The following is a 27,312-nucleotide window of genomic DNA, read 5'->3' on the forward strand; positions in this document are numbered from 1 at the left end:
CTTCCTGGTTTCAAGACAGGCTTACAAAAGAGCTTTCAAGTTTTACATGTATCAAATGCTTCTGCACTCACCCAACAGGATTTTTTAAAAATGTAATGAATATAGGTGCACCAGAGACATACAGACGAGTAATGCCTTAAAAAACCAATTAGACTTATAAGGAGAAATAAATATATATGAAAAAATCTCCAAATAAGTTTGCTTTGAAGTCTTTTTCTCAATCCTCCAAAAAAATCTATGAATTTTCCCCCTTGCTACCATGTGCCTAAATTACTTTTAGGCCTACCAAGTTCCTTATTTACTCCTTCACTATAAAAACTCACATGGTTCAAATATACCTTATTATATTCTTTAGACAAAAGTCCCACCTAGGTTAGCTTCAAGGAACTGTCAAAGATTCTCCACCTGAAAAATAGCTTTCTCACTTGATCTTGGGTACCTGTAAAATTTTAATGGGTGCAAAGCTTTTATTTCTCAAATAGAAATAGGACTTAATGTGCAAATATTCTCTGGAGTGGTAGTTCATTGATCCAAGTTCCCTTGAAGGTATAGATGTTTGATCCTTAGAGCAGTCTTTCTAAACCTGAAAGAGCATGAGACATTCCTGCAGAATCTATGGAACAGACACCAGGGAGTCAAGTCTGACCGATTGGAAAAATCATTTCTGGAGATGAGACTTAGGGAGTCTTTCTTTCTGACCTACTCCCCTGTCATTCTGATGCACAGCTGGGGTTGGACACCATTGCCTTCGTGGACTGAAGGTCTAACGAAGATGCCTTACCTTTGTGTGTCCACAGTTTATGGGTTCTGTTCACACATATGTCTTTTTTAGTCCCAAATAACCTTGCAAGAGCAGGACAGCAATCACTTCCCAAAAGTCAGGTTGGGAAGCCAAGGACTGAAAGTGTTAAGGGTTGCATCCAAAGACACCCAGATGCCCAGTGCAAGGAAAAGAGGGGGAAGGAAGGGCTGGGTCTGCCTTTGGATTGTTTTGAAATTTTGTTTAAAGGCAAAATCCTATATATTCATAAATGTCATGAGTGGTATCTGTGAAATCAGGGACTTAAATATGAAGTTCAGTTTTTAAAAAAGCTGGCTTTTGCTTACACATGTAGTTGGGAGCCTTCCAGAGGGGTGCCGCGCTGGATGTTAAGGGTGTGTTTCTTTCATTTTTCTTGGTGAGAGAAGCTGCCATCTACGTGTCAGCAGAGGAAGGGCTGGTCACTTATCTTGGACTCACCAAAAGACAGGTGCAGGGGGGTTGCCCTGGGTTACTGAGGAAGGGTAGAGTTGGGCTGTTTTTGTTTTGAGGGTAAAGAAGAATTTAGCCCACCCTAGGGGATGTAGAGTGGTGCTGGACTGCACCCTAACCTCAGGCTCTCGGGACCAGCTTGGGCCCCGGGTAGGGGAAGGGAGCGAAACCCGCTTGGGGTGGAACCGAGGGGGGACTTGCTGAGAGCTGTGATGTGGGAACTCCCCTGGGGGGAACTTGGAGTCTAGGAATGGGGTTGTTGACCCGCGAAGTTTAGCCCCTGGGGCTGTGTGGGGACTGGTATCAGGCGTCCCTGCAGAGGGGAGAAGGGCCCCTGGCTTGAGCATCAGCATTTGGTGAAGATGGGAAACTAGAAGAGTGTCTCACCCCTTTGGCATGAGGAAACTTCTGGGGTTCTCGGGCAAATCAAATGAGGGAGAGAGACCCAAGAGGAAGATACCCGACTTCCTTTCAATGAGGCAAGTGAGTCTGTGAAAAGGAAGAAGAGGTGGCTCCATTTCAATGTTGACTTTATAGACAGTTCACATCCACCTGGGCAGGAACTGCAGAGTAACATTGCTAGTTAAAACACATTTGATGGCCCACTGACTGACCGAGGAGGACATCTGCTCCCTAAGAAAAAGCACTGGTTGTGCAAACAATCTGAAAACATTCGGTGGACTTGGATGGCAAGTCAAGCCAGTTCAGTCAAAATAGCATTCATTCATATAACACACCACTATCAAGAGTCTCCTGTATGCCAGGAGCTGTTCTAGGTGCTGACGAGGCACCAGGAGATGAGAGGTAGGCTCCCTGCCCTCCTGGAGCTTCCTGTCTAGGGGGGAGACAGAAGTCCAACAAATAGAACAGAGCTGAGTAAGAGAATGAGAGAGGGAGGGAAGGGAGGGAAGCTGTTTTGCACAGGACAATCAGGGAAGGTGACCTTGAGGAGGTGACTTCAGCAGGGATGTAAAAGAAGTCAGAGAGTGAGCTATGGAGAGACGGGCGTAGAGAGTTTCAGGCAGGGGGCCTGGTTTAGATCGTGTGGTCCAGTGATGGGGAACAGTGAGGCAGGAGACAGAGGTCGTAGAAAGACTGGGAGATAACACCAGTTTACATAGACCTTCAGAGCTTCTAGAAGAGCTTCAGATTTAGTCCTACGTGTAAAGTGAAGCCATTGGAGGGATTTGAGGGGAGTGGTATTATCCAGTTAACATTTTTAAAGGGTGACTCAAATTGCCAAGTTGAGAATTCACCTGAGAGACAATCCTGGAATCAGGGAGAAGTGTTAGGAGGCTACTGTAGTGGTCCACGCTAGAGATGGAGGTGGTCCGAACTATCACGTGATGAAGGTGAAACCAATTCATTCTTTCATTGACATACAGACAACAAATTTCCATGGGGCTCCTACAACTAATAATCTCTGTTAACACCAAAACACTGACTATAAGAATTTACAAATAATAATTAATTTTTAATTATTTAAAATTAATTTGCAAATATTAATTTTCAAATAATAATGGTTAAGTGGAGATGTTCATGAGGCTTTAGTCTGTGTCGGGCATCCTTCTAAGTGCAGTTGATTCTTGTTATTCTCGGTAGTTCTATAAAGTTGCTGTGAACACTGAATTAGCAAATACAGAGCCGTTGATCCTGGAGAAACACAGGGTTAGGTCCCTGCAAGTCTTTGGTCACAGCTCTTTCATCAACTGATCAATATATAACCTTGTTTAATGTGTGTTTCTTTCTAAAACACATTATTGTGCCTGAGCAAATCTTATTTAATGCATATATTTTCTCCAGCACATCTGTAGCCTTCTTGCAAGTAAGAACACTAGACAGCACGTCAGCACTGCGCTTGGGGGCCATTTTAAACAGTGATGTCAGCAAAAAAGTGCAAAAACCTTGGCATTGAATAGACTGTGAAAAAGACACTTGTTTACAGCATGAGAGCTGAAATAAGGCAGAGTGCAGCCTTATTCAACTTCAGATGGATGTGTATTAGATCATTGTAATTGTACACCTTAAACTTACACAATGTTATATGTCAATGATATCTCAGTAAAGCAGGGAAAAGAAGTGGAGCGCACAATCTTACGTCATGACTGTCAGGGATTATTAGCATGACTGTTATCTTCTTTTTTTTTTTTTTTGGCTGTGCTGGCAGCTTGCGGGATCTAAGTTCTCCGACCAGGGCTCGAACCAGTGTCGCCTGCAGTGGAAGCATGGAGTCCTAACCACTGGACTGCCAGGGAAGTCCCATGACTGTTATTTTTCTACAAGGTCCAAAAGTGATCCAGCTGTCCTCATGGGAAATATTTCAGAAGAAAAGCCATATTACAGAGTCAGTTTTTCACAACTCTTAATTTAATCCAGTTCAATTCCATGTTATTTCACTCTGTGGCATCCCCTGTTTCTACTGCAGGACAGTGACCACCTCCCAGGGTTGTTGAGAGTGTTAAACGATTTAAAAAGTAATACCTATGTGTTGAGAGCTTTCTTAATAGTGGCAAAATGCAAAACATTCTAAGAGGGAGCTGGACAGAACAACCTTTAAGGTCCTTTCAATATTTAATATTCTAAGAGAGGGTGAGATCTTTACTGAGCACTTATTGTGGATATGACATGTGCTTATCCAGCAGAGCACACCTGTCTAGAAAGTGGCAGGTGGAAGTTTAAGTGCTATCCCCAGGGACAGGGGATCTCTTCCCTTCCAGGGCCCTTTCGTCTCAGCGTTGGGATCTACTCATTGCCTTTCTTCTGTTTGACTCCATTGACAAGGAGTCTGCTCCCTGCCATTCTTGAGAAACCAACTTTAAATGAACAAGAACTTTGATCTTATTTCTGGCAACCACACCAGCAATAGACTTACGGAAGAATTTGAAACCTAATTTAGACTGCAGTAAAGAAAGTATAAAGAAGATAAATTACTGGGCCACGTAAATTTCTAACCTATGCAATTATGCCTTATTTTCAAGATGGGTTATTATAATATATAAGAAATAGTTACGTATAATTTGTTTACGTTAGGTTACTCTACCTGAAATATTTACATTTGGGGTTTTGCCTCAATAATATTGTGCTAATTAGTAAGTAAATATGATAAAATAAAGCCAAATATCTTTATTGTTTTTTTCCCAACATGCATAGTCATCAGTCTGCTTTTAAGATTTTTGTTACTTGTTGCCAGGCATATGGGGCTCTTTATTTTCTTTCTTTCCTCCCTCCCTCCCTCCCTCCTCCCCTCCTTCCTTCCCTCCCTCCCTCTCTCTGTCTTCCTTCCTTCCTTCCTTTTTTCTTTCTTTCAATCAATAAGTCATTTTCTTGGTTCATTTGAGATGAAGAAGTAAACCTTATCAATAACTGAAGCTTGACTTCCCTCTTTGCTTTTAATGTAATCGTTTGTTTCTAATGTATTCTGGATTAAGACACCAGAAAATAGGTTAGATTGAATTTAGAATAAAGTCGTGGGCTCTGAATTAGAGTTCTGTTGCTCATCCTTGAGGAAAACACTCACGCTTTAAGAAGCCAACTCAGTTATATTGTTTTTGGCTCTGGGAGACCTTCTTTGCTCAATTTCTGCTTCCAAGCTTTGTTCTGCTCTGATTAGTGACTTCTAAATACGTGAGGTGTTAGATCATAGATTACAGAACTTGAGTGTTGAAGGAACCCAAGATCATTTCATCCAAGATGATGCCCATCAAATGAAAGGGATTTCCCAAGGTCACTGAACTCATAACTCACCCATTAAACATATGCATCCCCAGGGAGAATGTGCCAACAGGGCTGAGGCTCTCACCCAGGCAGACCCTCCTTTTCAGCCCTTATCTCCTTCAAGTCCAATCAGATTAAACCCAACCAAATTATAAAGGAAAATCCAGATGTCAGTAGTATTTTGGAGTGTAAAAATCATGAGCTAGATGATTTTTTTAAACTGTGTTAAATCAACAAATTTCAAACATTTGACTCCAAGTTTTTAAGAAATGTATTTCAATATATGAGCAGCAAAAATATTTTTACAAAGCATGGCCTTGGCATATTTGGGCTTAGAGGGTGTAGTTAAGGATCTTCAGAGTAAACAAATGTATAATCAAAGTTATTGATGAAGCATGGCGTGGTACACCAGCAAGAACCAGCGTGAATATGAAAAACTCTGTAGTTTAGTAAGCTTCTTCCACTCTGCAGAATTACACAGCAGGGAAGGAACCTTGTTTTGTTTACGTTTATTTTTACAACACTAGCTGAGGCTGTGTCACAAGAAATGTCCTCAGAAAAAGTTTGTGTGGTGGTGGATGAATGGATAAATGATGGGTGGGTGGATAGAAGGATGATCGATGGATAGATTTGGTGATGGATAGGAGGATGGATGGGTAGATTTTCTCAGTTCTGTGAGTAAAATGGAGATAGTGTCTCTAGATGACAGTTTTCATGACTACATCACATAGAGATGATAACCCAATTTTGAGATGTGGTACATGCTTTCTTTGTGGACCTGTAGTTACAGGTAGAAGGAAAAAAACAAAGGATTGGAAAGTCTAACAATGGCCAGCTTGTGTTGTTTCTCCTGGCTGCTTAGAACTTACCTAGCTCCTGGCAAGTGACAGGTATTTTCTGGGTATTTAGGAACAAGACATACTCCAGTGCATCCTTTCTCTTTAGCTTCACCTATCGTTTCCTTCTTTTTTTTTTTTTTTTTTTTTTTTTTTTTTTGCAGTACGCGGGCCTCTCACCGTTGTGGCCTCTCCCGGTGCGGAGCACAGGCTCCGGATGCGCAGGCTCAGTGGCCATGGCTCACGGGCCCAGCCGCTCCGCGGCACGTGGGATCTTCCCGGACCGGGGCACGAACCCGTGTCCCCTACATCGGCAGGCGGACTCTCAACCACTGCGCCACCAGGGAAGCCCCATTTTCATTTTTTAAAAATTGAAGTATAGCTGATTTGCAATGTTGTGTCAGTTTCTGGTGTACAGCAGAGTTGATTCAGTTATATATATATACGTATATGTATACATATATATTCTTTTTCATATTCTTTTCCATTATGGTTTGTTACAGAATATTGAATATAGTTCCCTGTGCTATACAGTAGGACATTGTTGTTCATCTATATCTATTTTATATACAGTAGCTTGTATCTGCTAATCCCAAACTCCTAATTTATCCCTCCCCCCCTTTCCCCCTTGGTAACCATAAGTTTGTTTTCTATGTCTGTGAGTCTGTTTCTGTTTTGTAAATAAGTTCATTTGTACCATATTTTAGATTCCACATTTAAGTGATATCATATGATATTTGTCTTTCTCTTTCTGACTTACTTCACTTAGTCTGATAATCTCTAGGTCCATCCATGTTGCTGCAAATGGCATTATTTCCTTCTTTTTTATGGCTGTGTATCTTTTTTGTTCTGATAAATTTTTTCCATTTCTGGTAAGGAATAGAAGTTTAGAAAATATGTCGCAGACATTATCAAATATCCCACGACAAAGTTGCCCCTAGCCGAAAGCCAGTGTTCAAGATTAAGCTCTGTTCCGTCAGGTCAGCATCCATCACTATAGATTACAGGGTTCTGGAGGACTGGAGAGAAGAGATCACAAACTCAGAGTTTAAAAGACTTAAAAGAAACCCAAGTTTCTAAAACTTGTAGGGAGCAAATACAGGAGATTGGACATTTTTAGAAAAACACCAACATGCTAAGAAAAAACTTTACAGATAGAGGTGAAAGGTTTAAAATTGATTTTCAGTCTTAATTTCTGGTATTGTTTCCATCTCCCCCAGGATTGTTACTGATGCTGCTGGTGTCAGAAGGAAAGGAAACAGAATAAGAAGCTCAAACTACAGTCTCCAGGACCCAGAAACCAGCTTGGCAGGAGGGTTCCATACCCTTCATCCCCTGCCCTTCTCCCTGGGCTGAACGTGTTCTATCAACACTCCTTCCAGATTATGGGCTACCTTTCCAGAAAGGCTTTCAGCAGGTGGTTTGTCATAAAAATTTGGGGACTCCTCCCTCTGCCCCTCCTTCTCCTCCTTCACCCCTCCCTCCTCCTCTTTTTCTTGCTTTTTAAAATCTCTTCTATCATCCAAAAAGCATTTGTTCAAAATCTAGTTTGTTTTGAGAACAGTGCAAAATCACATGGAAAGAAAACAGAAGAAACGCTCACTAGCTAGATGAGTTCGTGGTGGAGTGACCATATAATTCACTGTCCAAACTAGGACACTTTCGAGAGCGGCAGGGGACGCTCTTATGATCATGCTGCCGAGACAGAAAGCATAACCTGGACCATCCCATGCTAAGTGGGACAAAGTGTCACCCTAGTTCTCCATGGCTCTTCCAGCCCTGTAATACACCGTTCTGTCAATAAGTGACCGCTCTTCCCCTGGGACAAGTACAACAGGGAGACTGTAATGTTAACAAGAAGCAGCGCTGTGCTGGGTATGACACATACGTTCTCTGATTTAAAACGCACAATTACAATGATCCTATTATAACACTCACTGTTCCAGATGAAAAACTTACTCAAGATCACACAGTTAATACATGATGAAGTGGGATTTAAGTCAGGCAATGTGACCAGAGAACCTACTCGTTTCACACGACATTATTTGTGTTGATTTGTGTGATGTTCTTATCGGCTTGCAAGACGCTCTATCCATGCACAATCCCTGCCTCCTAGTTGAGGACTATTCTGTGCCGATATCCTTCTCTTAACTGAACTATACCTTTACAGATAACAGCAAAGCCAGGTTTGGGGCCATTCTTAGGTGGGGAGGAAGAGCTTGAAGAGAAATCAGTGCAAGGGGGACTTCTGTTTGGCCATAAGTGCAGCCAGTGATCTGAATGTTCTAGACACATCATCATCCCAAGGGCTCTTCTGAAAGGAGCAGAGATCTGCCAGAGAAAGAGGGGATCTCTGTGGAAATGAGTCTGTTTGTTCTGGGAAAACAGCAAACACAACAAACCTTTAAAACATTTATTTGTAAGCCTTTGAGAGATTTTCTTTGTAATCCTCGAGTTACCCTGCTTCATGTTTCCTCGTAAAATATGGTAGGAAAACTCTAAAATTACTAAAATCGACTTAATTATCAGCAGTTTTGACTCCCATCCCTGAATTTGTCACCTCTGTTTAACCCTCCTTGGTATTTAAATAGCTAATCTGGTGCTGGCTGCCGAGTCAACACTGTGCAAACCTCCAAGTGACTTCACAGTGACCTTCGCAACTCGATTTATTTGGTATTTCCTTTGTGTTCCTTTATAGCAATTGACCGGCCTTTGCTAATTATTAAAAGTATTTGCTGAAGTATTCACCACCGTCAGTAGATAAGAATTTCTGGGAACAGCCTGTCTTGTGACATTAGCTTGTCCCCCACAGTATAAAACCAACTGAGAAAAGTCTTTTTGAAAACTGGTTCAGGTTGATATATACCTATATGAAAGCACGCATGCATTCGTTCATTCAGCATATATTTATTGAGAGCCTACTATGTGCCTGGTCCTGTTCTAGGCAGTAACACACAAAAACGCCTGGCTTCACAGAACTGCCATCCTAGTGGGGTGGGATGAGGGAGACAGATAATGAGTACGTAGAATATATTACATGTCAGATGGAGATACCTGCTATGGAGAAAAATAAGGCAGAAGACGGTGACTGAGAATAGGAGCTGTGTTTTAAAATAGAGTGCCATCCATGTTCATTGCAGCTTTACTCACATGCGCCCCCTACATTGGAAGGCAGACTCTTAACCACTGAACCACCAAGGAAGCCCCCCCCCTTTTCTAAGGCTGAATAATATTCCATTGTAAGTACTGGGTTGGCCAAAAAGATCGTTCGGGTTTTTCGTGAGATGTTATGGAAAACCCCGAACGAACTTTTTGGCCAACCCAATACCTACCATGTTTGTTTCATCCACTCCTCCACGGAAGAACATTCAGGTTGTTTCCATGTCTTGAGACATCCTGGTGATTGGCCAAATGTGTGACTCACACACTGTGATTGGCCCTATCACAGATGCTCCCTGATTTTTTAGTGATAATAGAACCCTCTGTGGACATGATAGACAAATGAGTCTCAGGGCAGTATCAAAGCTTTTGAGAGCCTGACAAGTTCAATCAGTCTTGATCTGGGAACACTGCTCGCTCACATTTAGGCTGTGCCACCCTGGGCAACCAGCCCCTTACTGTCACCCACATGATCCAGCCTGACACATACACTGACTACATAATTTTCATCATAACTTCTTCTCCTTCTCCTTCTCCCCCTCCTCCCCCCTCCCCTCCCCTCCCCTTCTTCTCCTTCTCCTTCTCCTCCTTCTCCTCCTTCTTCTTCTTTCTTCTTCTTCTTCTTCTTCTAAGAGGAAAGGTCTGTGATCCTGGGAGATTTCTAATCCAGTGATTTCCATAGCTCCCTTTCTTCAAATCTTCCATTTTCGTCTCCCCACCTTCAGCTCCCCAAGCCCTTAACACACAACTTTAAGGCGAAAGCCTTGAACATGGGTTTAGAAAATCTAGGAGAATCAGAAAGATAAGCAGGTTCTTGGCATCTTCAGGGACCAGGGAGATGCAGAATATAACCCCAGAGGGCAGACCCCCCAGTACTTGTCATGGAGAGAGTACAGGACCCATCCCTGGTCCAAGAAGGTCACCTGGCTCCACTTGCTCCTATACGGGGCCTCTGGAACTTCTCAGCAGGGCCCTGGAGAAATTGGAAGGAGGCCGTGTGGCCTCCCCTTCTTTCTTTCAGGATTTACCCTTCTGCTCTAGGACACTGAAGCACTACAGGGGCATCTGCAGTTGCACAGCTGCTGAGCTTAACCCCTGACCCCTGGGAAGGTGGGAATTAGGTGTTTGGGTGTCGTGTGTGTTTGGGGGTGATTTTAATGGCTCTGGAACTTGAAGCCGTTCCAGAAAACACCGAAGCGGTCAGTAGAATCAGGATCTTTTCACTGAAACCCACAAAGGTCACAAGAAAGACTGTCATTGGCCAGGCTCTCAGGCCACTCAAATAGGCAGAGAAGAGGGGATGCAAACCCCGCCCAAGTCCCAGTGGGGATGGAGTTGGCACCGGGGACTTCTGGTCAACCCCTGGACAGAGGGCCAGGCATTTCAAAGGGTGCAGCAGCTAAGCACCCTCCCCAGCAGCGCACTGCACCTCCGCGAGCGCGTTTCCAGGGAACCAAGGTCGGAATTAGGGTCCAGGTGGGAATCAGGCGCGCAACCAGCGAGAAGCACGAGCGGAGGAGGAATAGCCCAGAGAGCTTAAGCCCGGGAGAAGGGGCGCAGCGTTTTGGAGCGGGAGGATTTCGCCCCGCGCGCCCAGCGTACCGCCCAGGCGCCTCCAGAGTCCCGGGCAGGGGGTCCTCTCGCAGCTGGCGCAGCGGCCCCTGGCACCGCGCCCTTCGCCCAGCGCCACCTGGCTCCTCAGCAGCGTCCAGGAAGGGTCTCTGGTCAAAGACAGGGATCTGCGGCTATGACCGAGGTCGCGGAGCCGGACGGGGGCTCCCCGGGTCCCCAGAGCCAGCCCGAGGGCTCGGCGCTTCAGGCGGAGAGACGGGGCGAGCCGGGGGCTTCCGGCCCTGAGGCGCAGAGGCAGGAGGCGAGAGAGGGCGCCGCGGAGGCGCCGAGGGGCGGGGGGCCGGGCGCAGCCGCGACGGCCGAGGTGACGGAAGGAGAAGGGCCGGGGCCGGACGGAGGGCGCGCGGGCGAGGTGGCGCCGGACGCAGGCGGTGGCCCGGGGGCTGAGACGCGGGGCGCGAGCGGAGAGCAGGGCGAGGCCGAGTCGGAGGAGGGCTCCCGGGAGGGAGAGGAGCGGGCGAGCGGCGCGGAGCTGGCGGAGGAGGCGAGCCCGGGGTGCGGTGCGCAGGGCGAGGCCCCGGGGGAGGCTCAGGTGGAGCCTGGGGATCCCGCGGCCCCCGGGGCGAAGGAAGAGGCGGAGAGCGGGCCGGAGGAGCCGGGAGGCAGCGCGCCTGGGCCGGCGGGGGCCCGCATGGACGCTGACGGGCTGACGGGGGACAGCACGGCCGCCGAGGCGCCGGCTGGGGACAGCACAGTCACCGAGGGGCCGGCGGGGGACAGCACGGTCGCCGAGGGGCCGGCGGGGGACAGCATGGTCCCCGAAGGACCGGCGGGGCTCCGCGTGGACGCTGAGGGGCCGACGGGGGTCAGCACGGTCGCCGAGGGGCCGGCGGGGGTCAGCACGGATGTCGGGGGGCCGGCGGGAGAGGCGCACAGGGCCCAGGGTGAGCCCCGGGATGGAGGGGACAGCAGCCCGCAGACCCAGGCCGAGGCGACTGAGGCCGCAGCGTCGGAGAGCGCGGAGTGCAGCCCTGGGGAGCTTGCGGGGGAGCCTCCGGGTGCAGCGGCGGGGGCCGCGGAAGAGACAGGGGGCCGGGAGGGAGAGGAGTCACAGGAAGCGGCCCCCGGGGGCGCGAGGGCAGATGCTGGCGAGGACGAGGACCAGGGTGCGCCCCTGGGGCAGAGAGAGGAGGCAGAGGAGGAGAGGCGAGAGCGGGGTCCAGAGGAGCCAGGCGAGGAGGCCACAGCCGGGGGCGCGGACGAGCCCCTCGATGGCAGCGCGGATGTGGAGGTGGCCCAGCCGACGGAGGCCCGGGAACCCGAGGCCGAGCTGAGCAACCACCTGGCGGAGGGGGGCAGCACCGAGCGCGGCGACGAGACCGCGCCGGTGAACGGTGGCCAGGAGGACGGCGAGGTGTCCGAGGAGGGGGCCCCGGGACAGGAGCACGACATCACCCTCTTCGTGAAGGTAAATCTGGCTTCTTGCAACTCCCAGGACGTCCCCTCCCATCCTTAGTCTTGGTCTGTTGAGATCTGATCCCAGAGGGACGCGCAGGGATGAAGCTCTTGGAGCCCTGATGGTCACCGAGCACTTCTATCCGCGGGGTGGCGGTGGGGGGTGCGGGTGGGGGGAGAGGCGGGACAGCTTGGGTTTCAGGGAGAAGAGGTAAAGGAGCGTTACAAAGAAGAACTGAGGGTTTGGAATCAAAAAGTTTGGGGTGAGAGTGGTGGGAGATGGGGATGCGGGTCCAGCGTCCCCCTGTCCTTTGTACTGAAAATCCTAACTAGCCCTTCTAGTCAGGAGGTTATTAAAGAATTCACTTTAAAAAACAAAAACAAAACCCCACCCAGCCCTGCTGATGTTCAAAGCAATTTCTGCCAAAGGAAACGTTAATACCTAAAGTGAATAAATGCAAACAGGTAGGTTGTCATGTGAGAAGTATCTCTGGACTCAAACCTCAGAGACCCAGAGCGGGCCCAAATTTTCAGCTCCAAAAAGGTCTTCCATTTCTGTAGAATTGATAAGGTATGTTTGGGAGGAAAGTGGAAGTTTATTTAAATACTGTAATATTTATTGAACATTTAACATTTACTTTGGAAGAATGCAAGATGCTGACGACTTGAACATCGTCTGCCTTTATGTCCTAGTTTCAGCCTTACTTCAAAGATTCAAAGAGGACAAGGATTCTGTAGAGACACAAGTGAGGAAGTTTTAGGTTTAAATAGACATTCCTACAAGACATCACAAATGAGGAACTAGGTTCCGGGGGCAGCTCACAGGGGGATCTTTGTTGAAAAAGCCCTTCCCAAAGACCTTTGGCCAGATGGGGAAAACAGCAGATAATAAGGTCAAGAATGTGCATTGTATGTTGAATCATAATCCTTCCAAAATACTTTCAGGCTTATAGAGGCCGGTTATGACCTAAACCTCCTTGGGAGAAATATAAGCAAATTTTAATAAGCCAAAAAAAAAAAAAAAAAAAAACCAGTTCCCAAAGTGATTAAGATCAGAATTTCAGGAATTCTTTGGGTGGCAAGAGAGTTTGGGAAGAACAGCCTTGCGTTTCTTCACTGTGCTGTTCTGAGCAAATTTTAAGATGCTGAGACATTTTACGATTATGTATTGGGACATAACCTGAGGGTACAATCCCTAGGAGGGTCACTGGGAGCCAGAAGACTTCAGGGAAGTTAGGGGAGGGGGAAATCCGAGCACAGTGTTGCTGTGTGTGCCCCAAATCTGCTCCTTGGTTTAAGAAATTTCCCCTTGTTCTGGTCGCCTGACTACATAATTCCAGCCTCTTGTTACAGCTTGGAAACACAGCTTCCTAATAGTCTTTCTGCTTCCATCCTCGGCTCCCTCGAATCTAGTCCCTTTGTCATAGCCAGTGAGCTAAGAAAGAAAAGATCTGATCATTTTGTTTCCTAGTATAATCTTCAGTTGTTTATTACAGACTTTCAGATAAATCCACACTCCTTAGCCAGGTCACAAGGCTATCCGCGATGTGATTCCTGTCTAGTTGGCACTGCCTGAGTATCCCTCCCATCCAGCTTTGCTACCCATGGTACCGCTATGCCAGCTTTGTTAGACTACTTACTGGTCCTAGAGGGAACCACATTCTTTTCTGCCTGGAAATTTTGCATGTGCTGTACCTGAATCGAGTTTCCTTCCCTTCAACCCTCCCGGTCTTCCCTGCCTGGCTCTCTGCTATGTGTCCAAGATTCAGCATGGCCATCATCTCCTCTGGGGAGACTTTTCTAACCCCAATTTGGGTTGGGTATCCCTCTGTCTAAGCTCCACTCACACATGGCACTACCTTCTGCGTGCTGTCTCCAACGTGGAACACAGGTCTGGAACGTGAAGGTGTGTGTGAACGGGTGGCTGCCTGTGTGAGATAGTAGACTGTAGTGATCAACAGCACAGAGTTTAGAGCCAGTGGGTCTGGGACCAAATCCTGGCTCTGCTCCTTTCTTGCTGTGTGACCTTGGGCAAGTTACTTGATCTTTCTGTGCCTTTGTTGCTTATGGATAAAACAGGAACAATCATAGTTCCTACTCCATGAGTTTGTGGGGCATTCAAAATTAGGATTGTATAAAACACTCAGAACAGTACCTGACTTGAAATAAGCCTGCTATAAATGTGACTTCTTATTGTTACATCTGCTCAGCTCTGATAAACTTTCATTGATTTTGCACAGGAATAATCCCTTTCCCATTCCATCCCTGCCATTTTATTTATATATTTATTTCTGGCAAATATCTCTAGTTTCCTAATTACCTCCATTTTCTGGGGAAAAGAATATTATGAAAGGTAAAAACAAGTTGTTTTCTCAGACTCTGCTCAGTAGTTTGTGAAGGCAGAGGCAAGGGGGCATGTCGTGGACTGCTTAACCAGAATGTTTGATGATTGGCTTGGTGCTCAGTTGTTGTTTTCCTTTCTTTAAGGAAACAAATGGATCTCCAAACAGTGAAATTGGTTTTCAAGCAACTACTGCTTGATACAGCTTCTGAGGGTCACCTAGGATGTGCCCCGTAGGATTGTTAAGGCATAACTCACTTTCTTCTTCTTTTTTTTGCTTTTTGGCCATGCCACACTGCATGCGGGATCTTAGTTCCCTGACCGGGGATCGAACCCGTGCCCCCTGCATTGGAAGCATGGGGTCTTAACCACTGGACCACCAGGGAAGTCCTTACTTTCTTCTTATCCTTCTAATCATTCCCTTGAAAAACAAAAGATCCCAAATCAAGCAAAAACCCTTTAGACTATTTTAGCTCTTGAGTTTGTAATACTCGATTTAAAATCCTTAATTTAGTTCAGAATAGGATTTCTTTGCCAGATTTAACCTTCTCTAGGTTCCTTCTTTGGGCCCCGCTTTATCTGGACGCTGTATTCCATAATGGACGTCTGACCTCCTGGGTTCTGTAAACATGTCAGGCAAGTGTGTCTTGGTGGGTTTTTGATTCCATGATTGATGTGTAAAACTGTTCTTTAAGGAGAGAACATTCTCCTAGGCTTCATATGACAGCCTACTAAACACAATTTTTAAAATTAACTAGCCCTCATTCTATTTGGGAACTTTTAACTTTTACATTTCTTCCTCTTTAAAAAAATAAATGTATTGGTTACAAATAAATGTATTGATTACCAGAAAGTAATGACATACGACCCAGTAAAATGTAATAATAAAATCTGCTTCTAATTTTAGCCACCTGGTGGTTTATGTTCCCCATCTTTGTGAGAATTGTCATTTTATTAGTCATTTTGTTTTATTCTATACGTATGCAAGAATGTCTTCTTGGATGCAAAAGAGCCAGGAATGTATAGAACAGGCCACAGGAAAGCCTCCTTCAATTACTGTATGGTAAATGAATTGCTGACTATGCTAAGTTTTAGTTCTGTTTTCTCAAAGAAGTGTTCATTATTTACCATCTAATTATACGGCAACCCTGCAATATATTTAGTAAGGAAGATTCTTTTCTTCTTTGTTCGTGAAAAGGAAGGAGGACAACATAATAACACACCAACATAGTAACAACAAACGACAAACAAAATACTAACACCATAGCGTAAGGTTAGGACTTCAGCAGCTGTGGCGGTTTGGTCGCCAAGGAAGTCTCACTTACAGGTTCGGTTCATCTAATACTTTGAGGCAGTGTCTAGGGATGGGATAGTCTGAGATACGGATTTTCTGGCAAATTCACATGACTTAAAAAATCTTAATGTGACCCGTGAATAATCCTGGGCCAGAGACTAAGAATTTCTTAAATTACGTTTCGGAGGTCATTCATATAAACCACTAATACACAGCTAACGCTGAGCTTGAAGACTTGCATTTGCCATCACGTTTGGGTTCTCCAGGGAGGTGAAACTGAGGACGGAACAAAGTAGAACTTGAGAAAGACATGGCCTTTGAGGATAACCAGCAAGGACCTACTGTACAGCACAGGGAACTCTGCTCAGTGTTATGTGGCAGCCTGGACGGGAAGGGAGTCTGGGGGAGAATGGCTACATGTGTATGTATGGCTGAGTCGCTTTGCTGTGCACCTGAAACTATCACAGCGTTGTTAATCGACTATACTCTAATAGAAAATAAAAAGTTAAAAAAAAAGACAAGGCTTTGAATGAGCATTGTCACCTGGAGATACCTCCCCTCCCCAAATAAATAAGTAACTAAATCAAGCCTCCCAAGCATTGTCATATCACACGGGGGGATGGGAGCGGGGCGGGGGTCTGTGGGGACCAACATCTGAGGCGCTCCTGGTGGGTCAGAAGGCTGCAGCTGTCTGTGCATCTTCAGCCAGGTGTGAGCAGGCTGAGACCTGCCCTGTGGGGTTTGGTCTCTGAAGAGCTTGAAAGGGAGATGTTATTTTCATAACTAAGTATGAATTGTGTGTTTAGAAGGGAAATGAGCAAAAATGCACTTCAGGGACTTTAATGTTTCCCCCCAAATGACATTTTTTTGTCATTTGTTTTCTGAGTGTCAACACCACTTACTTACAAATGACGTCTATGAAATCATACAAGGTTAGTTGGGGTGGAAACCAAGGTGGAACATCATGCTTTGCTAACTTCTTATGCACACGTGTGTGCACAGTGCACGCGCATGAGATCCACAGGGTGTCCTTACTGCCTGGCACGGTGGTGGGCTCGTGGGAGGTCCTCAGTCAGTGAGTTTTGGTAATGGTAGGTAAATAACCAGATGGATGGATGATTGGCTCAAGGTGACTTGGCTAGTGAGAAGCTGGACTCAAGCCCCGTTCCCCGCTGCCCCAGTCTAGTGTCCCTTGTGGAAGAGCCAGAGACACTCTTCTCCCTGAAGATGTCATAGTCTGGCACAGGGTCTGGTACATAATGGGCACCCTGGTAATGCTGGTAGGAAGAGAAGATGGGATCAAGGATGAGTAGGACGCTATGAGAGTATATATAGGACGACCTGCACATACAGTGGTGGTCACTAAAGAGTTATTGATTCAGTTGTATTTGGGGAGACACAGAGAGTAGGACCCTTTGATAATCCCTAGCACAAATTCTTCAAGATTTTCTAAAATAGGCTGGCTTTGTGCTAGCCATTTTCTGAGCTCCTTTGATATTCAGCAAAGAAAAGTTTTCTCTGAGAGTTGGGGAGGTGGATGCTTAAATCTCCTAAGCTTCTCCTTTTCCATCATTGATTTTCTCTGCTCTTTTTCTGACAGAGTGATGATTTGTTAACTGGGGTCTGTATCTGGGCAAAGTTGAGGGAGATATCTTCTAAAATATTTCAACTTCTATTTTACTATTTTCTTCTACTTTATTTCAAAAGTTGAGTAAATTAAATTTTTTAAAAATTGAAATAAAATAGAGGTTAAAGATATTTATGCACAGTTTGGTCATTCATGTAATCCATGAGATTCTTTTGTAAAATGTACTTTTTTAAAAGAAAAAACAATATATTAGGATAAGAAAAACTTATAAAACAATACAATGTGATGAAAAATAAATCTTCATCCATGCCTGAGGCCCAGCCTCTCAGTTTTCTCCCTAGAGATATTCTGTGCATATTCAAACATATATGTAAGTATCCTCACTGTTTTAGTTACTTACTGCTGTGTAACAAATTACTCTGAGACTTAGCATCTTAAAACAATAAACGTTTATTATTCACAGTTTCTCTGCATCAGGAATTTGGGAGCAGCTTAGTTGGGTAGTTCTGGCTCCTGAAGTTGTAGCCAAGATGTTTGCAGGGCTGTGGTGTCATCTGAAGGATTGATTGTGGTTGGATCCACTTCCACAGTGGTTGACTCACATGGCTGTTGGCAAGAGGTTCAATTGCTCGTCACTTGGACCCTCCCCATAGGGCTGCTTTAGTGTCCTCAAACATGACATCTGGCTTTCCCCAGAGCAGGGGGATCCAAGAGAGAAGAATGCCTTTTATGACCTTGTCTCAGAAGTCACACAGTCATTTCTGTTTTATTCTCTTAACTAGGTCCAGCCTTCAGGGAGATTGGAATTCCATCCCACCTTTTAAAGAGAAAGTCAAAGAATTTGTGGACATATTAAAAAAAAACACCACACCTACTTTTTTCTTTTTCATAAAAGTAGTACACTGGAAATACATTCGGTTATATCTTACATTCTTTACTTAACATCATATCTTAGAAATCATTCCCTATCAGTGCCTGTAGCTCTCTCACATTCTTGTTAAAAATTTTGCATTTTTCTAGTAATGGGTGTATTCTACAATCAGTTTCCCACTTCTTACATTGTATGAATTCCTGTTCAAAACAAAGCTTAACATGTATAGATAGCAGCGTCATTTCATACCCCACCCTGCTCCATCTGAAAATGGAAGGTATATCACTTTGATCTTGGCTTGCCGTCTTCCGAAACGGATTCGTGATCAGTAGTCATCTGCGATAAAGTGATATCAGTATTGTTTCCAAGGTTGTGTCTCCTAGCCAGATGTTCTTTTTGGATTCCATGCATTGAAAGAATTGACCAAAATGTGTACAGATTGATCACAAATCCTATCTGTAGAGGACCAGTGAATTGTGGAAGCCTACCCATAGCTTATGTTTGATGAGAGGGAGGATGGAAATATACAAATATCAAAGATTGTTTGGAAAGATAATTTTGAAGCTTCTGGAAGGGTAGCTTTATGGAGAAACACAGACCATGTTGATATATATTTATTCAGTCTGTGAAGGAAAGTCTGATTTTATATATGCGTGCAAGATCATCAGATTAAAAAAATTCTCCATTTTTACCCGTTTTATGGACTCTACCCCAACTTACTCTCTCTCTTTCCTTCTTCACTTGGTCATCCATCTGAAAGTTGAGTCTTGATATGGGGCGAAGAAAAGCTGCTTCTCAGTCTTTCAAACTACCAAGTGGTATTTTGGACCCAAGTAGGCTATTGAAAGGGAATGTTTATTGAGTACCCACCACGTACCAGACACTCTGCATGGGGCTGGGGGTACTACAGTGACAAACAGTGATGAACACAGCTCCTGCTTTTCTGCAGCCTTAGCCTTAGAGAGTGATCCGGAAGGAGATAATTACGATGCTGTGCGAGGGAGGAGAACATGGCGCGGGGGAGGGGTTGGTGGGACAGGTGGGCAGAGCGGGACGGCAGCCCGGGTGCTGACGGACAGAAAGGAGAGATTTGGCCTCTAGATCTCTGACCGCAAGGGCTCTGCCCTTCTGCTGTACTCCCCTTCTATGTGGAAGGTTGTGCTGTGTACAGTGCACGGATCAATGAATGATGGCAGTGAACAAACGTGGCTACTATATCAGGTGGACTGAATTGCGTGGTCAGCTGTGATTTTTATTTTTGATTTACAATGTTATGTTAGTTTCTGGTGTACAGCAAAGTGATTCCGTTATACATTCACACACACACACACACACACACACAGTTTTGCATTCTTTTCCAGTGTGGTTTAGTACCGGATATTGAATATAGCTCCCTGTGCTATAGAGTACGTCCTTGGTCCTTGTCGTTTATCTATTTTATATGTAGTAGCTTGTATCTGTTAATCCCAAACGCCTAATTTGTCCCTCCTCCCTGCTTTCCCCTTTGTTAACCATAAGTTCATTTTCTATGCCTGTGAGGGCGTGGTCAGCTTTTAATGGTACATTTTGCAGAATGTAAATTTTATGATTTCGTAGATTCTTTCCATCTAAGCCAGCAATGCCTCAACTGTCAGGTTGCATTTACAGACGTTGGCTTTTGTCTGAGCACGGTAACTGACCAACTATTAAAGTACTAGGCCTGTTAAAAATCATTTTTACCTTTCTAATTCCATGGCAGGAGACTATGGTAAGGAATACAGTTGACGACCAAAATGGGGGAGTGATGCAGGTCACTCAGCGGTGTTCAGCTGGTGAATGGGCTGGTCCCAGGGGTTCAAGACAGCTTCACACACTTGTCTGGTGTCTTGGCAGGTTGGCTGGAAGGCTGTGCACCTGGGATGGTCAACTGGAGCGCCTACAGGCAGCCCCTCCAGTATGCTGGCCTCAGGGAGGGTCAGTGGACAAGGCAGAAGCTACATGGCCTTTCCCACCATATTCTAGTGGTTACCAAGTAGTCACAGAAGTCAGGCCACATTCAGAGGGAGGAGAATCAGACCACTTCCCAATGCGAGGAGAGTCAGAGGATCTGTAGCCTTCTTTAACCCACCACACTATCTGATTTCAGGGTATGCCGAAATGCTCACATCATTTATTTAGATCCAGGTCTTTGCTAACTTGAACTGGTTTAAGAAAATTTTAGCAGTGTGTAAAGCACTGGAGTTATTATTATTTTTTATATTCAATGATGATGTAGCTGTAGTACTTACCACAACAAATCTCAATTCCATAACTATAATGCACAAGAAAAGAGGGTCTCGAGCCCCGATCTGGGCCACTCCATATGCCCTTTTTACAGTCATTTCTTTGTCATATCTAAGAGACAGCCACTTATTCTTATTGATACAAAGGAGAAGCAGTACGTGCTGGTTAAGTAGCTACTAGTCTCAGTGCCCCCTTTTTGTTTCGAGTGTGCAAGTTTAGAGCTGTTCTGGAGAAGCAAGAGATTGGGTTCCCTTTTAAACCGGTGAGATTCTGCCTTCCGGCCAGTGAGACTCTTTGCTGGGGAGGGTGGCCAGTAGGAAGCCCCTCATTATGCACACCTATCCATCCCCCTCCGGTGCCACTAGCCCACCTCCAGCCACAGTGGGCTGTGGGGATGAGGATCATCAGGGGGGCACCTGTTCTCTTCCCTGGCTGGGGGCACACGAGGGGTTCTGATGGGGCCCTTAGGACAGTGGCCACAAGCATGACCAAGACATGCAGCACATCTCAGCTGTCATGTGCTGTGAAGATCACCCAGCATAAAGGTGTTATTGGAGATCCGGAGACATAAGGCTTTCTTCCTAAATGGGGATGATTAACACTTTTTTTTTGGTGCCTTTGGTGTCAGGGCGTTGGACACGGTGAGTTCAAAGAATCTTGGAAAGATTTAATCTCTCCCCAACTTTGTTCCTTTTGCTTGAACTCCATCCAGGCTGGATGCCTTCAACTCTCTTCCCATAAATGGTCAGACGAGATGAAGTGTGGGTTGCACTCAATGGCTCTTTTGGTGTCATTTAACTCTCTGAACAGAGAAATCCATGCTTAAGAAAACTCAGAGGTATTGACACATCAGATATGGAGGGAGACTTTTTTTGTTAATGCCATTTTAACAAATATATTATGATTATTCGCATCGTGGACAGCAGCAATAAAGGAAGATTACTCTGTTACTCTCCAGCTAGTGAGATGTGCTCTAGTAAGTACTGCAGATACAGTGCTCTGCTCATCACTGGGTAATACAAAACAACACCATTGCTTTTAGGCACTGCTAAAAAAATTTTAAACCAGTTCAAGTTAGTCAAGACCTGGATCTATAAGTAAATGATGTGAGCATTTCAGCACACCCTGAAATCGGATAGTGTGGTGGATTAAAGAAGGCTACAGATCCCTTGACCCTCCTGCCATTGGGAAGTGGGGTCTGATTCTCCTCCCTCTGAACGTGGCCTGACCTCTGTGACCACTTGGTAACCAGTAGCATATGGTGGGAGTGATGCTGTGTGGTTTTTATTACAAAAGGCCGTGCGGCTTCTGCCTTGTTCAGTGAGGCCCCTGAGGCCAGCATACTGGAGGGGCTGCCTGTAGGCGCTCCAGTTGACCATCCCAGCCGCACAGCCTTCCAGCCAACCTGCCAAGACACCGGACAAGTGTGTGAAGCTGTCTTGAACCCCTGGGACCAGCCCATTCACCAGCTGGACACCGCTGAGTGACCTTGTCAACGTCACATGGAATAGAAGGATCATTTAGGCAAGCCTTACCCTACCCAAATTCCTAACTCACAAATCATGATCTATAATAAAGCACACAACTTAGGCTGCTAAATGTGGAGCGATTTGTTACCGGGCCAAAGGTAACTGGCACATGTGACTTATGACACTTCTAAGCCGGTGAAATCTGAGTGGGCGGAAAGATGACCAAGGTGAGAGGTGCAGAGCGGGTTAAATTAGTTCCAAGCGGGGTGGGGGGCAGTGCAGGTAAAAGGAGGGCCCCGTGTGGCCAGTTCTTCTGTTTGGTGCATGCGTTTTCCCCTTTGGAGTCACTCTAAGAAATGGAATACGCTCAGTCATTCAAGAACATAAACCGCCAGGGTATAGAGAAACAGGCTGCGTTATTAAGCTGGTCTTCCAGAACAAGGTGTTCCTTTGTTGTAATAATTCCTTGTGAGAATTTTACAAGGAAATAAGCTTTTCATCTCTGTGTAAAAGCTTCAGTTGGTATCAGGCCATATGATTAAATAAGGATTAAAAACAGGCCCAGAGTTTTTAAAGCAGAATTCATATAGGAGGATAAAAAGTAGCAAGTTTCATTTTGTTCGTCCGTGTGCTTCTTATGAGTTGATTCCACCCACTGTGACAATGAACGCCGACATAACTAAGCATGTGGCCAGAATTGAAAGCTAAGAGCAATTGGGTTCAGTGATTAAGTTTGTGGGTCAAGGGTGGTCACCCACCTAATCCACCTCATAAGACATTGTTACGCAGTCGAAAAGAATAAATACTATACATTCTTGGGAATGAATTTAGGTTTCATAGCCTTTTTGAAAAGCTCAGATCTGTTTCAAAGTTTTAAGATCTAAAATATATATTAGGATCTAGGCGTAATGAGGAATGAAATCGTCCCTGAGTTCTAAGGTTATGGAGGAGTGAGAAGCATTTTTCAAGACAGAGCATAATCCCCTTTGTGGCCTGGACCGAGGACTCTAATAAACACATTTTACTGATAAAGTGCAGCAAAGCTTTCCCCTCCTTGGGTGTGCAAAGTCAGTCTAGAAAATGATATCAACTGTGTAGTCATTTATTTCTTTAAGAAGAAAAACACTCAATACTCGCTGCACTTATGATACATTTCTCCTTTATAGGCTTACAAGAAGTGTGATGCGTAATGTTCGTGTCATGGGATGAGCTAGTATGATAACAATAAACGATACCAACAAAGGTATGAAAATGAGGGCCACGATTCTTATCTGCAAGGAGCCTTGTTTCTGGTGCTGGGTTTTATTGGTTGTTGCTGTCCTCGCTGGCTCCACCAGAGGGCAGAAGAGGAACCAGAAGGGGCGCAAGTCCAGGGAGCCAACTGGGCAGTTTCCTCTCCAGTTAGCGTTCCCTCTGCCTTGCAGAAAAGTTAAAGAAACCGAGAAGACCTTCAGATGGTCTGTGCTACACAGTAGTCATGGTGATGGTACAGCTGGAACCGCTGGCCTTTTACCTGCAAGCAGCCTCCTACAGCCCTTCCTGTTGACCGTGGCAGAATCATGGGTGGTGATATGGGAGCGCAGCTGCGTGGTCCAGCTTTCTGTTCACCTGCCCACGGACCCTCATCCCTCCTAACTGCAGAGTGTTCTGCTCTCTGGAACCACCCCACATGGCTCCTTCCTGCCCTAACCAAGATGTGGGGATAAGACCAGTGGGGACTGTGCTGGCACAGACTATAGAGGAAGAAGGGAGATGATGATGCTGTGCTGAGAAAAGCCTGGGCAGAGGGTGCCGGAGGAGAGGTTATCGGACCTCAGTAAGTGGTGTGTCTCATGAATGTGGGTGTCCTTCAGTCTCTAAAGGAGACTCGCAAGTAGGAATTCCAGAATTTGAGCTAGCATATCAAATTCCGATGACTGCCATGTCACAATCTCCCCAAAGAAAGAAGCTTTCCTGCATTCCTTGCCCCTAACAGAAATTGTGAAATTAGTTAAGAATTTAGTACTTTAAGGGACTCTATCACTTTTCCATTGGTTTCTCCTCATGTCATCTCTGTCACCCACTTAAAGGGTTTATATACCCTTTAGAACACTTTGTCTTTCATTGGACACTCCTCCCCCAATTTTGTAGTTTATTGGGCATTTCTACAAAAGTTATTCCTTTAGTTCTTGGCAAAGAAAATAATCTTCTCTTGTATCATTGTTTCCGTGGGAAAATCAGTGAATATATCAGTTCAACTCCATCATCTTTCCCAGGGCCACTTATTATGCACGTCTTTCCACCAAAAGGTAGCAGCGGGTGATATCTCAGTAACAGAATTATGTTTTAATCTGCAGTCCAGATTTTCAGAACTATACCTTATTCTGGCAAATTAGGTGAATTGGCTTTTCAAGGTTTGTAGAGTATGACTTATTAAGTTCTTACTTGCTGCACCAATAACGTCAGAATAAAAATGGAAAGAGTTAAAAATCCCCTGAAGTTATTAAACCGATTCACAGAGAATAGTAATGTGAAGTGAGTTTACGGCTTTAAACTGTATCCACTGTAGGTGGGATTTCGGAATGTTCTCAACACAACGGGTTCCCCAAACTGGGTCAGGAATAGAGTAAAGCACGGGAATTCTGGAAGCTGACTCTTCTCTGGGGGGTGGGGTCTCTCCTTCTGCCACATTGTCGCCGTCCTGTCCACCTTGAGGATGTGTTGACACATCAGACACTGAGTATTTCTGTTCACAGTGCGGTGGAGTGCTGACCGTCAATGTCAGCGGGGCGGGGTCATGGATTGAGGGGGTCATGGATTGATTGATTGACTCATGGATTCATGGATTCAACAAACATTCTCAAGCATTCTTAAACATCCCAAATTCCATAAAAGGAAATCTTTTCTTTTATTATTTTTGCACAATTTTGTCTTTCAGAACGAGGTTTTGTTTCCTGGTTTGGGGCACCCAGTGTTTTGTGCCATGTTTACCCTCGTGCCAAACGAGATAGTGCCGAACCAAGCCCCCTCAGCTGCCTCTTCTCCTGGTGTTGTTGGAAGGTCTCTGTGACCAGGGTCTTGCAGACCATTATCAGTTAGTGTGGATTTGAACACAGATGGGGTGCAGGGAACCAGAGCAGGTCTGGTTTACATGGTGCCCGTGGATGGACTGGACAAGCATGGCATGTAGCCCCTTAGGATACCTAAGACCTAATAAGTCCTTTCCCTGGCCCAGTGAATCTCCTTGACTCTCTCATTTTCATATCTGTGTGGATGCCTTTATTTTGATGACAGATAAATGAGAACCCTCACAAAATCTTCACATTCTATTTTCTTCCTGAAATACAGAGCACGTCTTTTCCTATTTAGTTAATTACCTACAGGTACCCTAGTGTACAGTATTTTCAAGTTATTCTACATAAAAAGTAATATTTTGTTGTTTCATCTCTGAATCCCAGTTTTCCAAGCCTTACAAAACTGAAATAAGACACTCCCGTAAGAAACTGGCCTTGCCCAGATTGGATTTAGGATAATAAATGAACATCTTGAGAAATCCCCAGCCTCTTCTCCTGTGGTGTCGGTGTGTCCTTCTCCACAGGCAGATGAAGGGATCCATTGCCCTGGAACTGGATCGCTGGGGCCACAGTAAGATTTGCAACAAATTAGGGACACCAGTTCCTAGCCACTTAGCGTAAATGTCGTTTTTGAAAACAGGAGCCCTTGAACTGTTTGCTCATTGGCCGGTTTGTGAACCACTGCGAAGCTGGCCCCAGGGTCACTGTTTTTTTTGACCTAATAGGTCAGGGTTAGGGAATCTTGAAACAGGATAGCACTCCCTCTTTTTTCTTCCTCAGGGGTGAGGGTGGGGAGAGAGTTCACCAAAAAAAGATTGTGGCACAGAAAAGACTTCTGTATAATAAAGCCAGGGCATTAGCCTTGGCCTTGGTCAGCCAGTTAGGTGTTTCTCCGAATTTGGAACTTGGCTGGTCCCTTTTGGTCTGAGACCACAGACCTTCCCTGTTGCGTGGGTCAAGCCAGGCCAGAGAATATAGTCATATAACTAACAGTGGGAAAGGGGGGAAGGTAAAGCTTCCAGATAATTCTGTAAGGTCTGAAGTCTTCTAAAATCTCTCCGTTCAAATTGCTAACATCAAGGTTAACATCAAGGTTGGCACCTTGTAGTACCACTACAAGGTGGTACTGTGTGCCTCTGCTCACTGACAAAGAACTTTCAAGTTCAGCAAGTTAATTATCCATGACCTAGGAACCCCTGACCTTGTAAGAATTCTCAGATTACAAGGAAATACAAAATGAAATCTAATTGTTAAAATGGGAGTAGTTACCCTGTCGAGCACAGTTCCAGGACAATTTTGTGATTTTCCTAAACTCCATATGTTTTTTTTGGGGGGTGGCGGTTCTGACTCTGACTTTCCTGCTTTTGAAGCATAAAGCCACCTTTTCCTATTTTATACACAATGTGATTTTATGTACTCCTGGTTGATTCTTTTGTCTCTTTTCACTGATACAAGATGACAGGCTGGTTTGAACCTAAACTTGTGAAACCTGAGGTTTCTGGTTAGTAATGCAGGCTTACCTTCAACTCAGTGGTCAGGAGAAAAGGGAGCAGCGGGGAAAATTAGCAAGTTGATGTAGCTTAGGTTTCTTAAACATGAAGATGTAGGTCTGAACTGAATAAAGTTGCATTTAAATTAAAAAGTGCCTTCCCACTCTACCATTGATCTGGCATCTCCCATTGTGCATTACATAATTGCATTATACACATTGCATTATACAACATATATACAATGTATACAATATATATATACAATATATACAATATATATAAAATATATATATATACAGTTGCATTATACACATAATTGCATTATACACATTGCATAATTGCATCTCCCATTGTGCATTACATAATTGCCCCTCTCCTTTACGAGAAGTTTTGTTTGTGCTGGGAGCTGTTCATTTGTTTGCTCTTCTTGTTGAAGTTGCAAAAACCATTAAGGGATAATTCCATTATTTCATTAAACAAGACACTGGCAGGAGAAACTGATTACCTGATCGACTAGACATTTCTGTTTGTTCTTTAAAATGAAGCAAAAATTTTCAGTGAGTATGTCATCCATGAGATCTACTACGAACTTTAATTTAGAAAACCAAATCTATTTAGTACCTAAGGTCGCTACTTTTCAGTATACCTGATTTAATTAATTAATTAGCTTTTATTGAGGTATAATTGACATACACCATTATGTTAGTTTCAGGTGTACATAATGATTTGATATTTGTATTTATTGCAAAATGATCACCACAGTAAGTGTAGTTAACATCCATCATCACACAGAGTTACAAATATTTTTCTTTCTTGTGATGAGTACTTTTAAGATCTACTTTCTTACCAACTTTCAAGTCTGCAATATGGTATTATTAATTATAGTCGCCATGCTGTACGTTACATCCTCATGAATTATTTATTTTATAATTGGAAACTTATACCTTTCGGCCCCC

General features: G+C 44.8%; 1 protein-coding gene across 1 annotated transcript in view; it reads left to right on the top strand.

Annotated features, from left to right (window-relative positions):
- The first annotated feature begins 10,364 nt into the window (after positions 1 to 10,364).
- The window catches only part of CLIC6 (chloride intracellular channel 6), a 43,264-nt gene continuing 26,316 nt past the window's right edge, over positions 10,365 to 27,312 (top strand). Inside the window, exon 1 of the mRNA XM_019922281.3 lies at positions 10,365 to 12,001. Within this exon, the coding sequence (XP_019777840.2) occupies positions 10,709 to 12,001 (1,293 nt within the window). The 5' untranslated portion in view covers positions 10,365 to 10,708. The remainder of the gene's footprint in view (positions 12,002 to 27,312) is intronic.

Source organism: Tursiops truncatus, chromosome 4 (genome assembly GCF_011762595.2).
Source record: "Tursiops truncatus isolate mTurTru1 chromosome 4, mTurTru1.mat.Y, whole genome shotgun sequence".
Classification (NCBI taxonomy): domain Eukaryota; kingdom Metazoa; phylum Chordata; class Mammalia; order Artiodactyla; family Delphinidae; genus Tursiops; species Tursiops truncatus.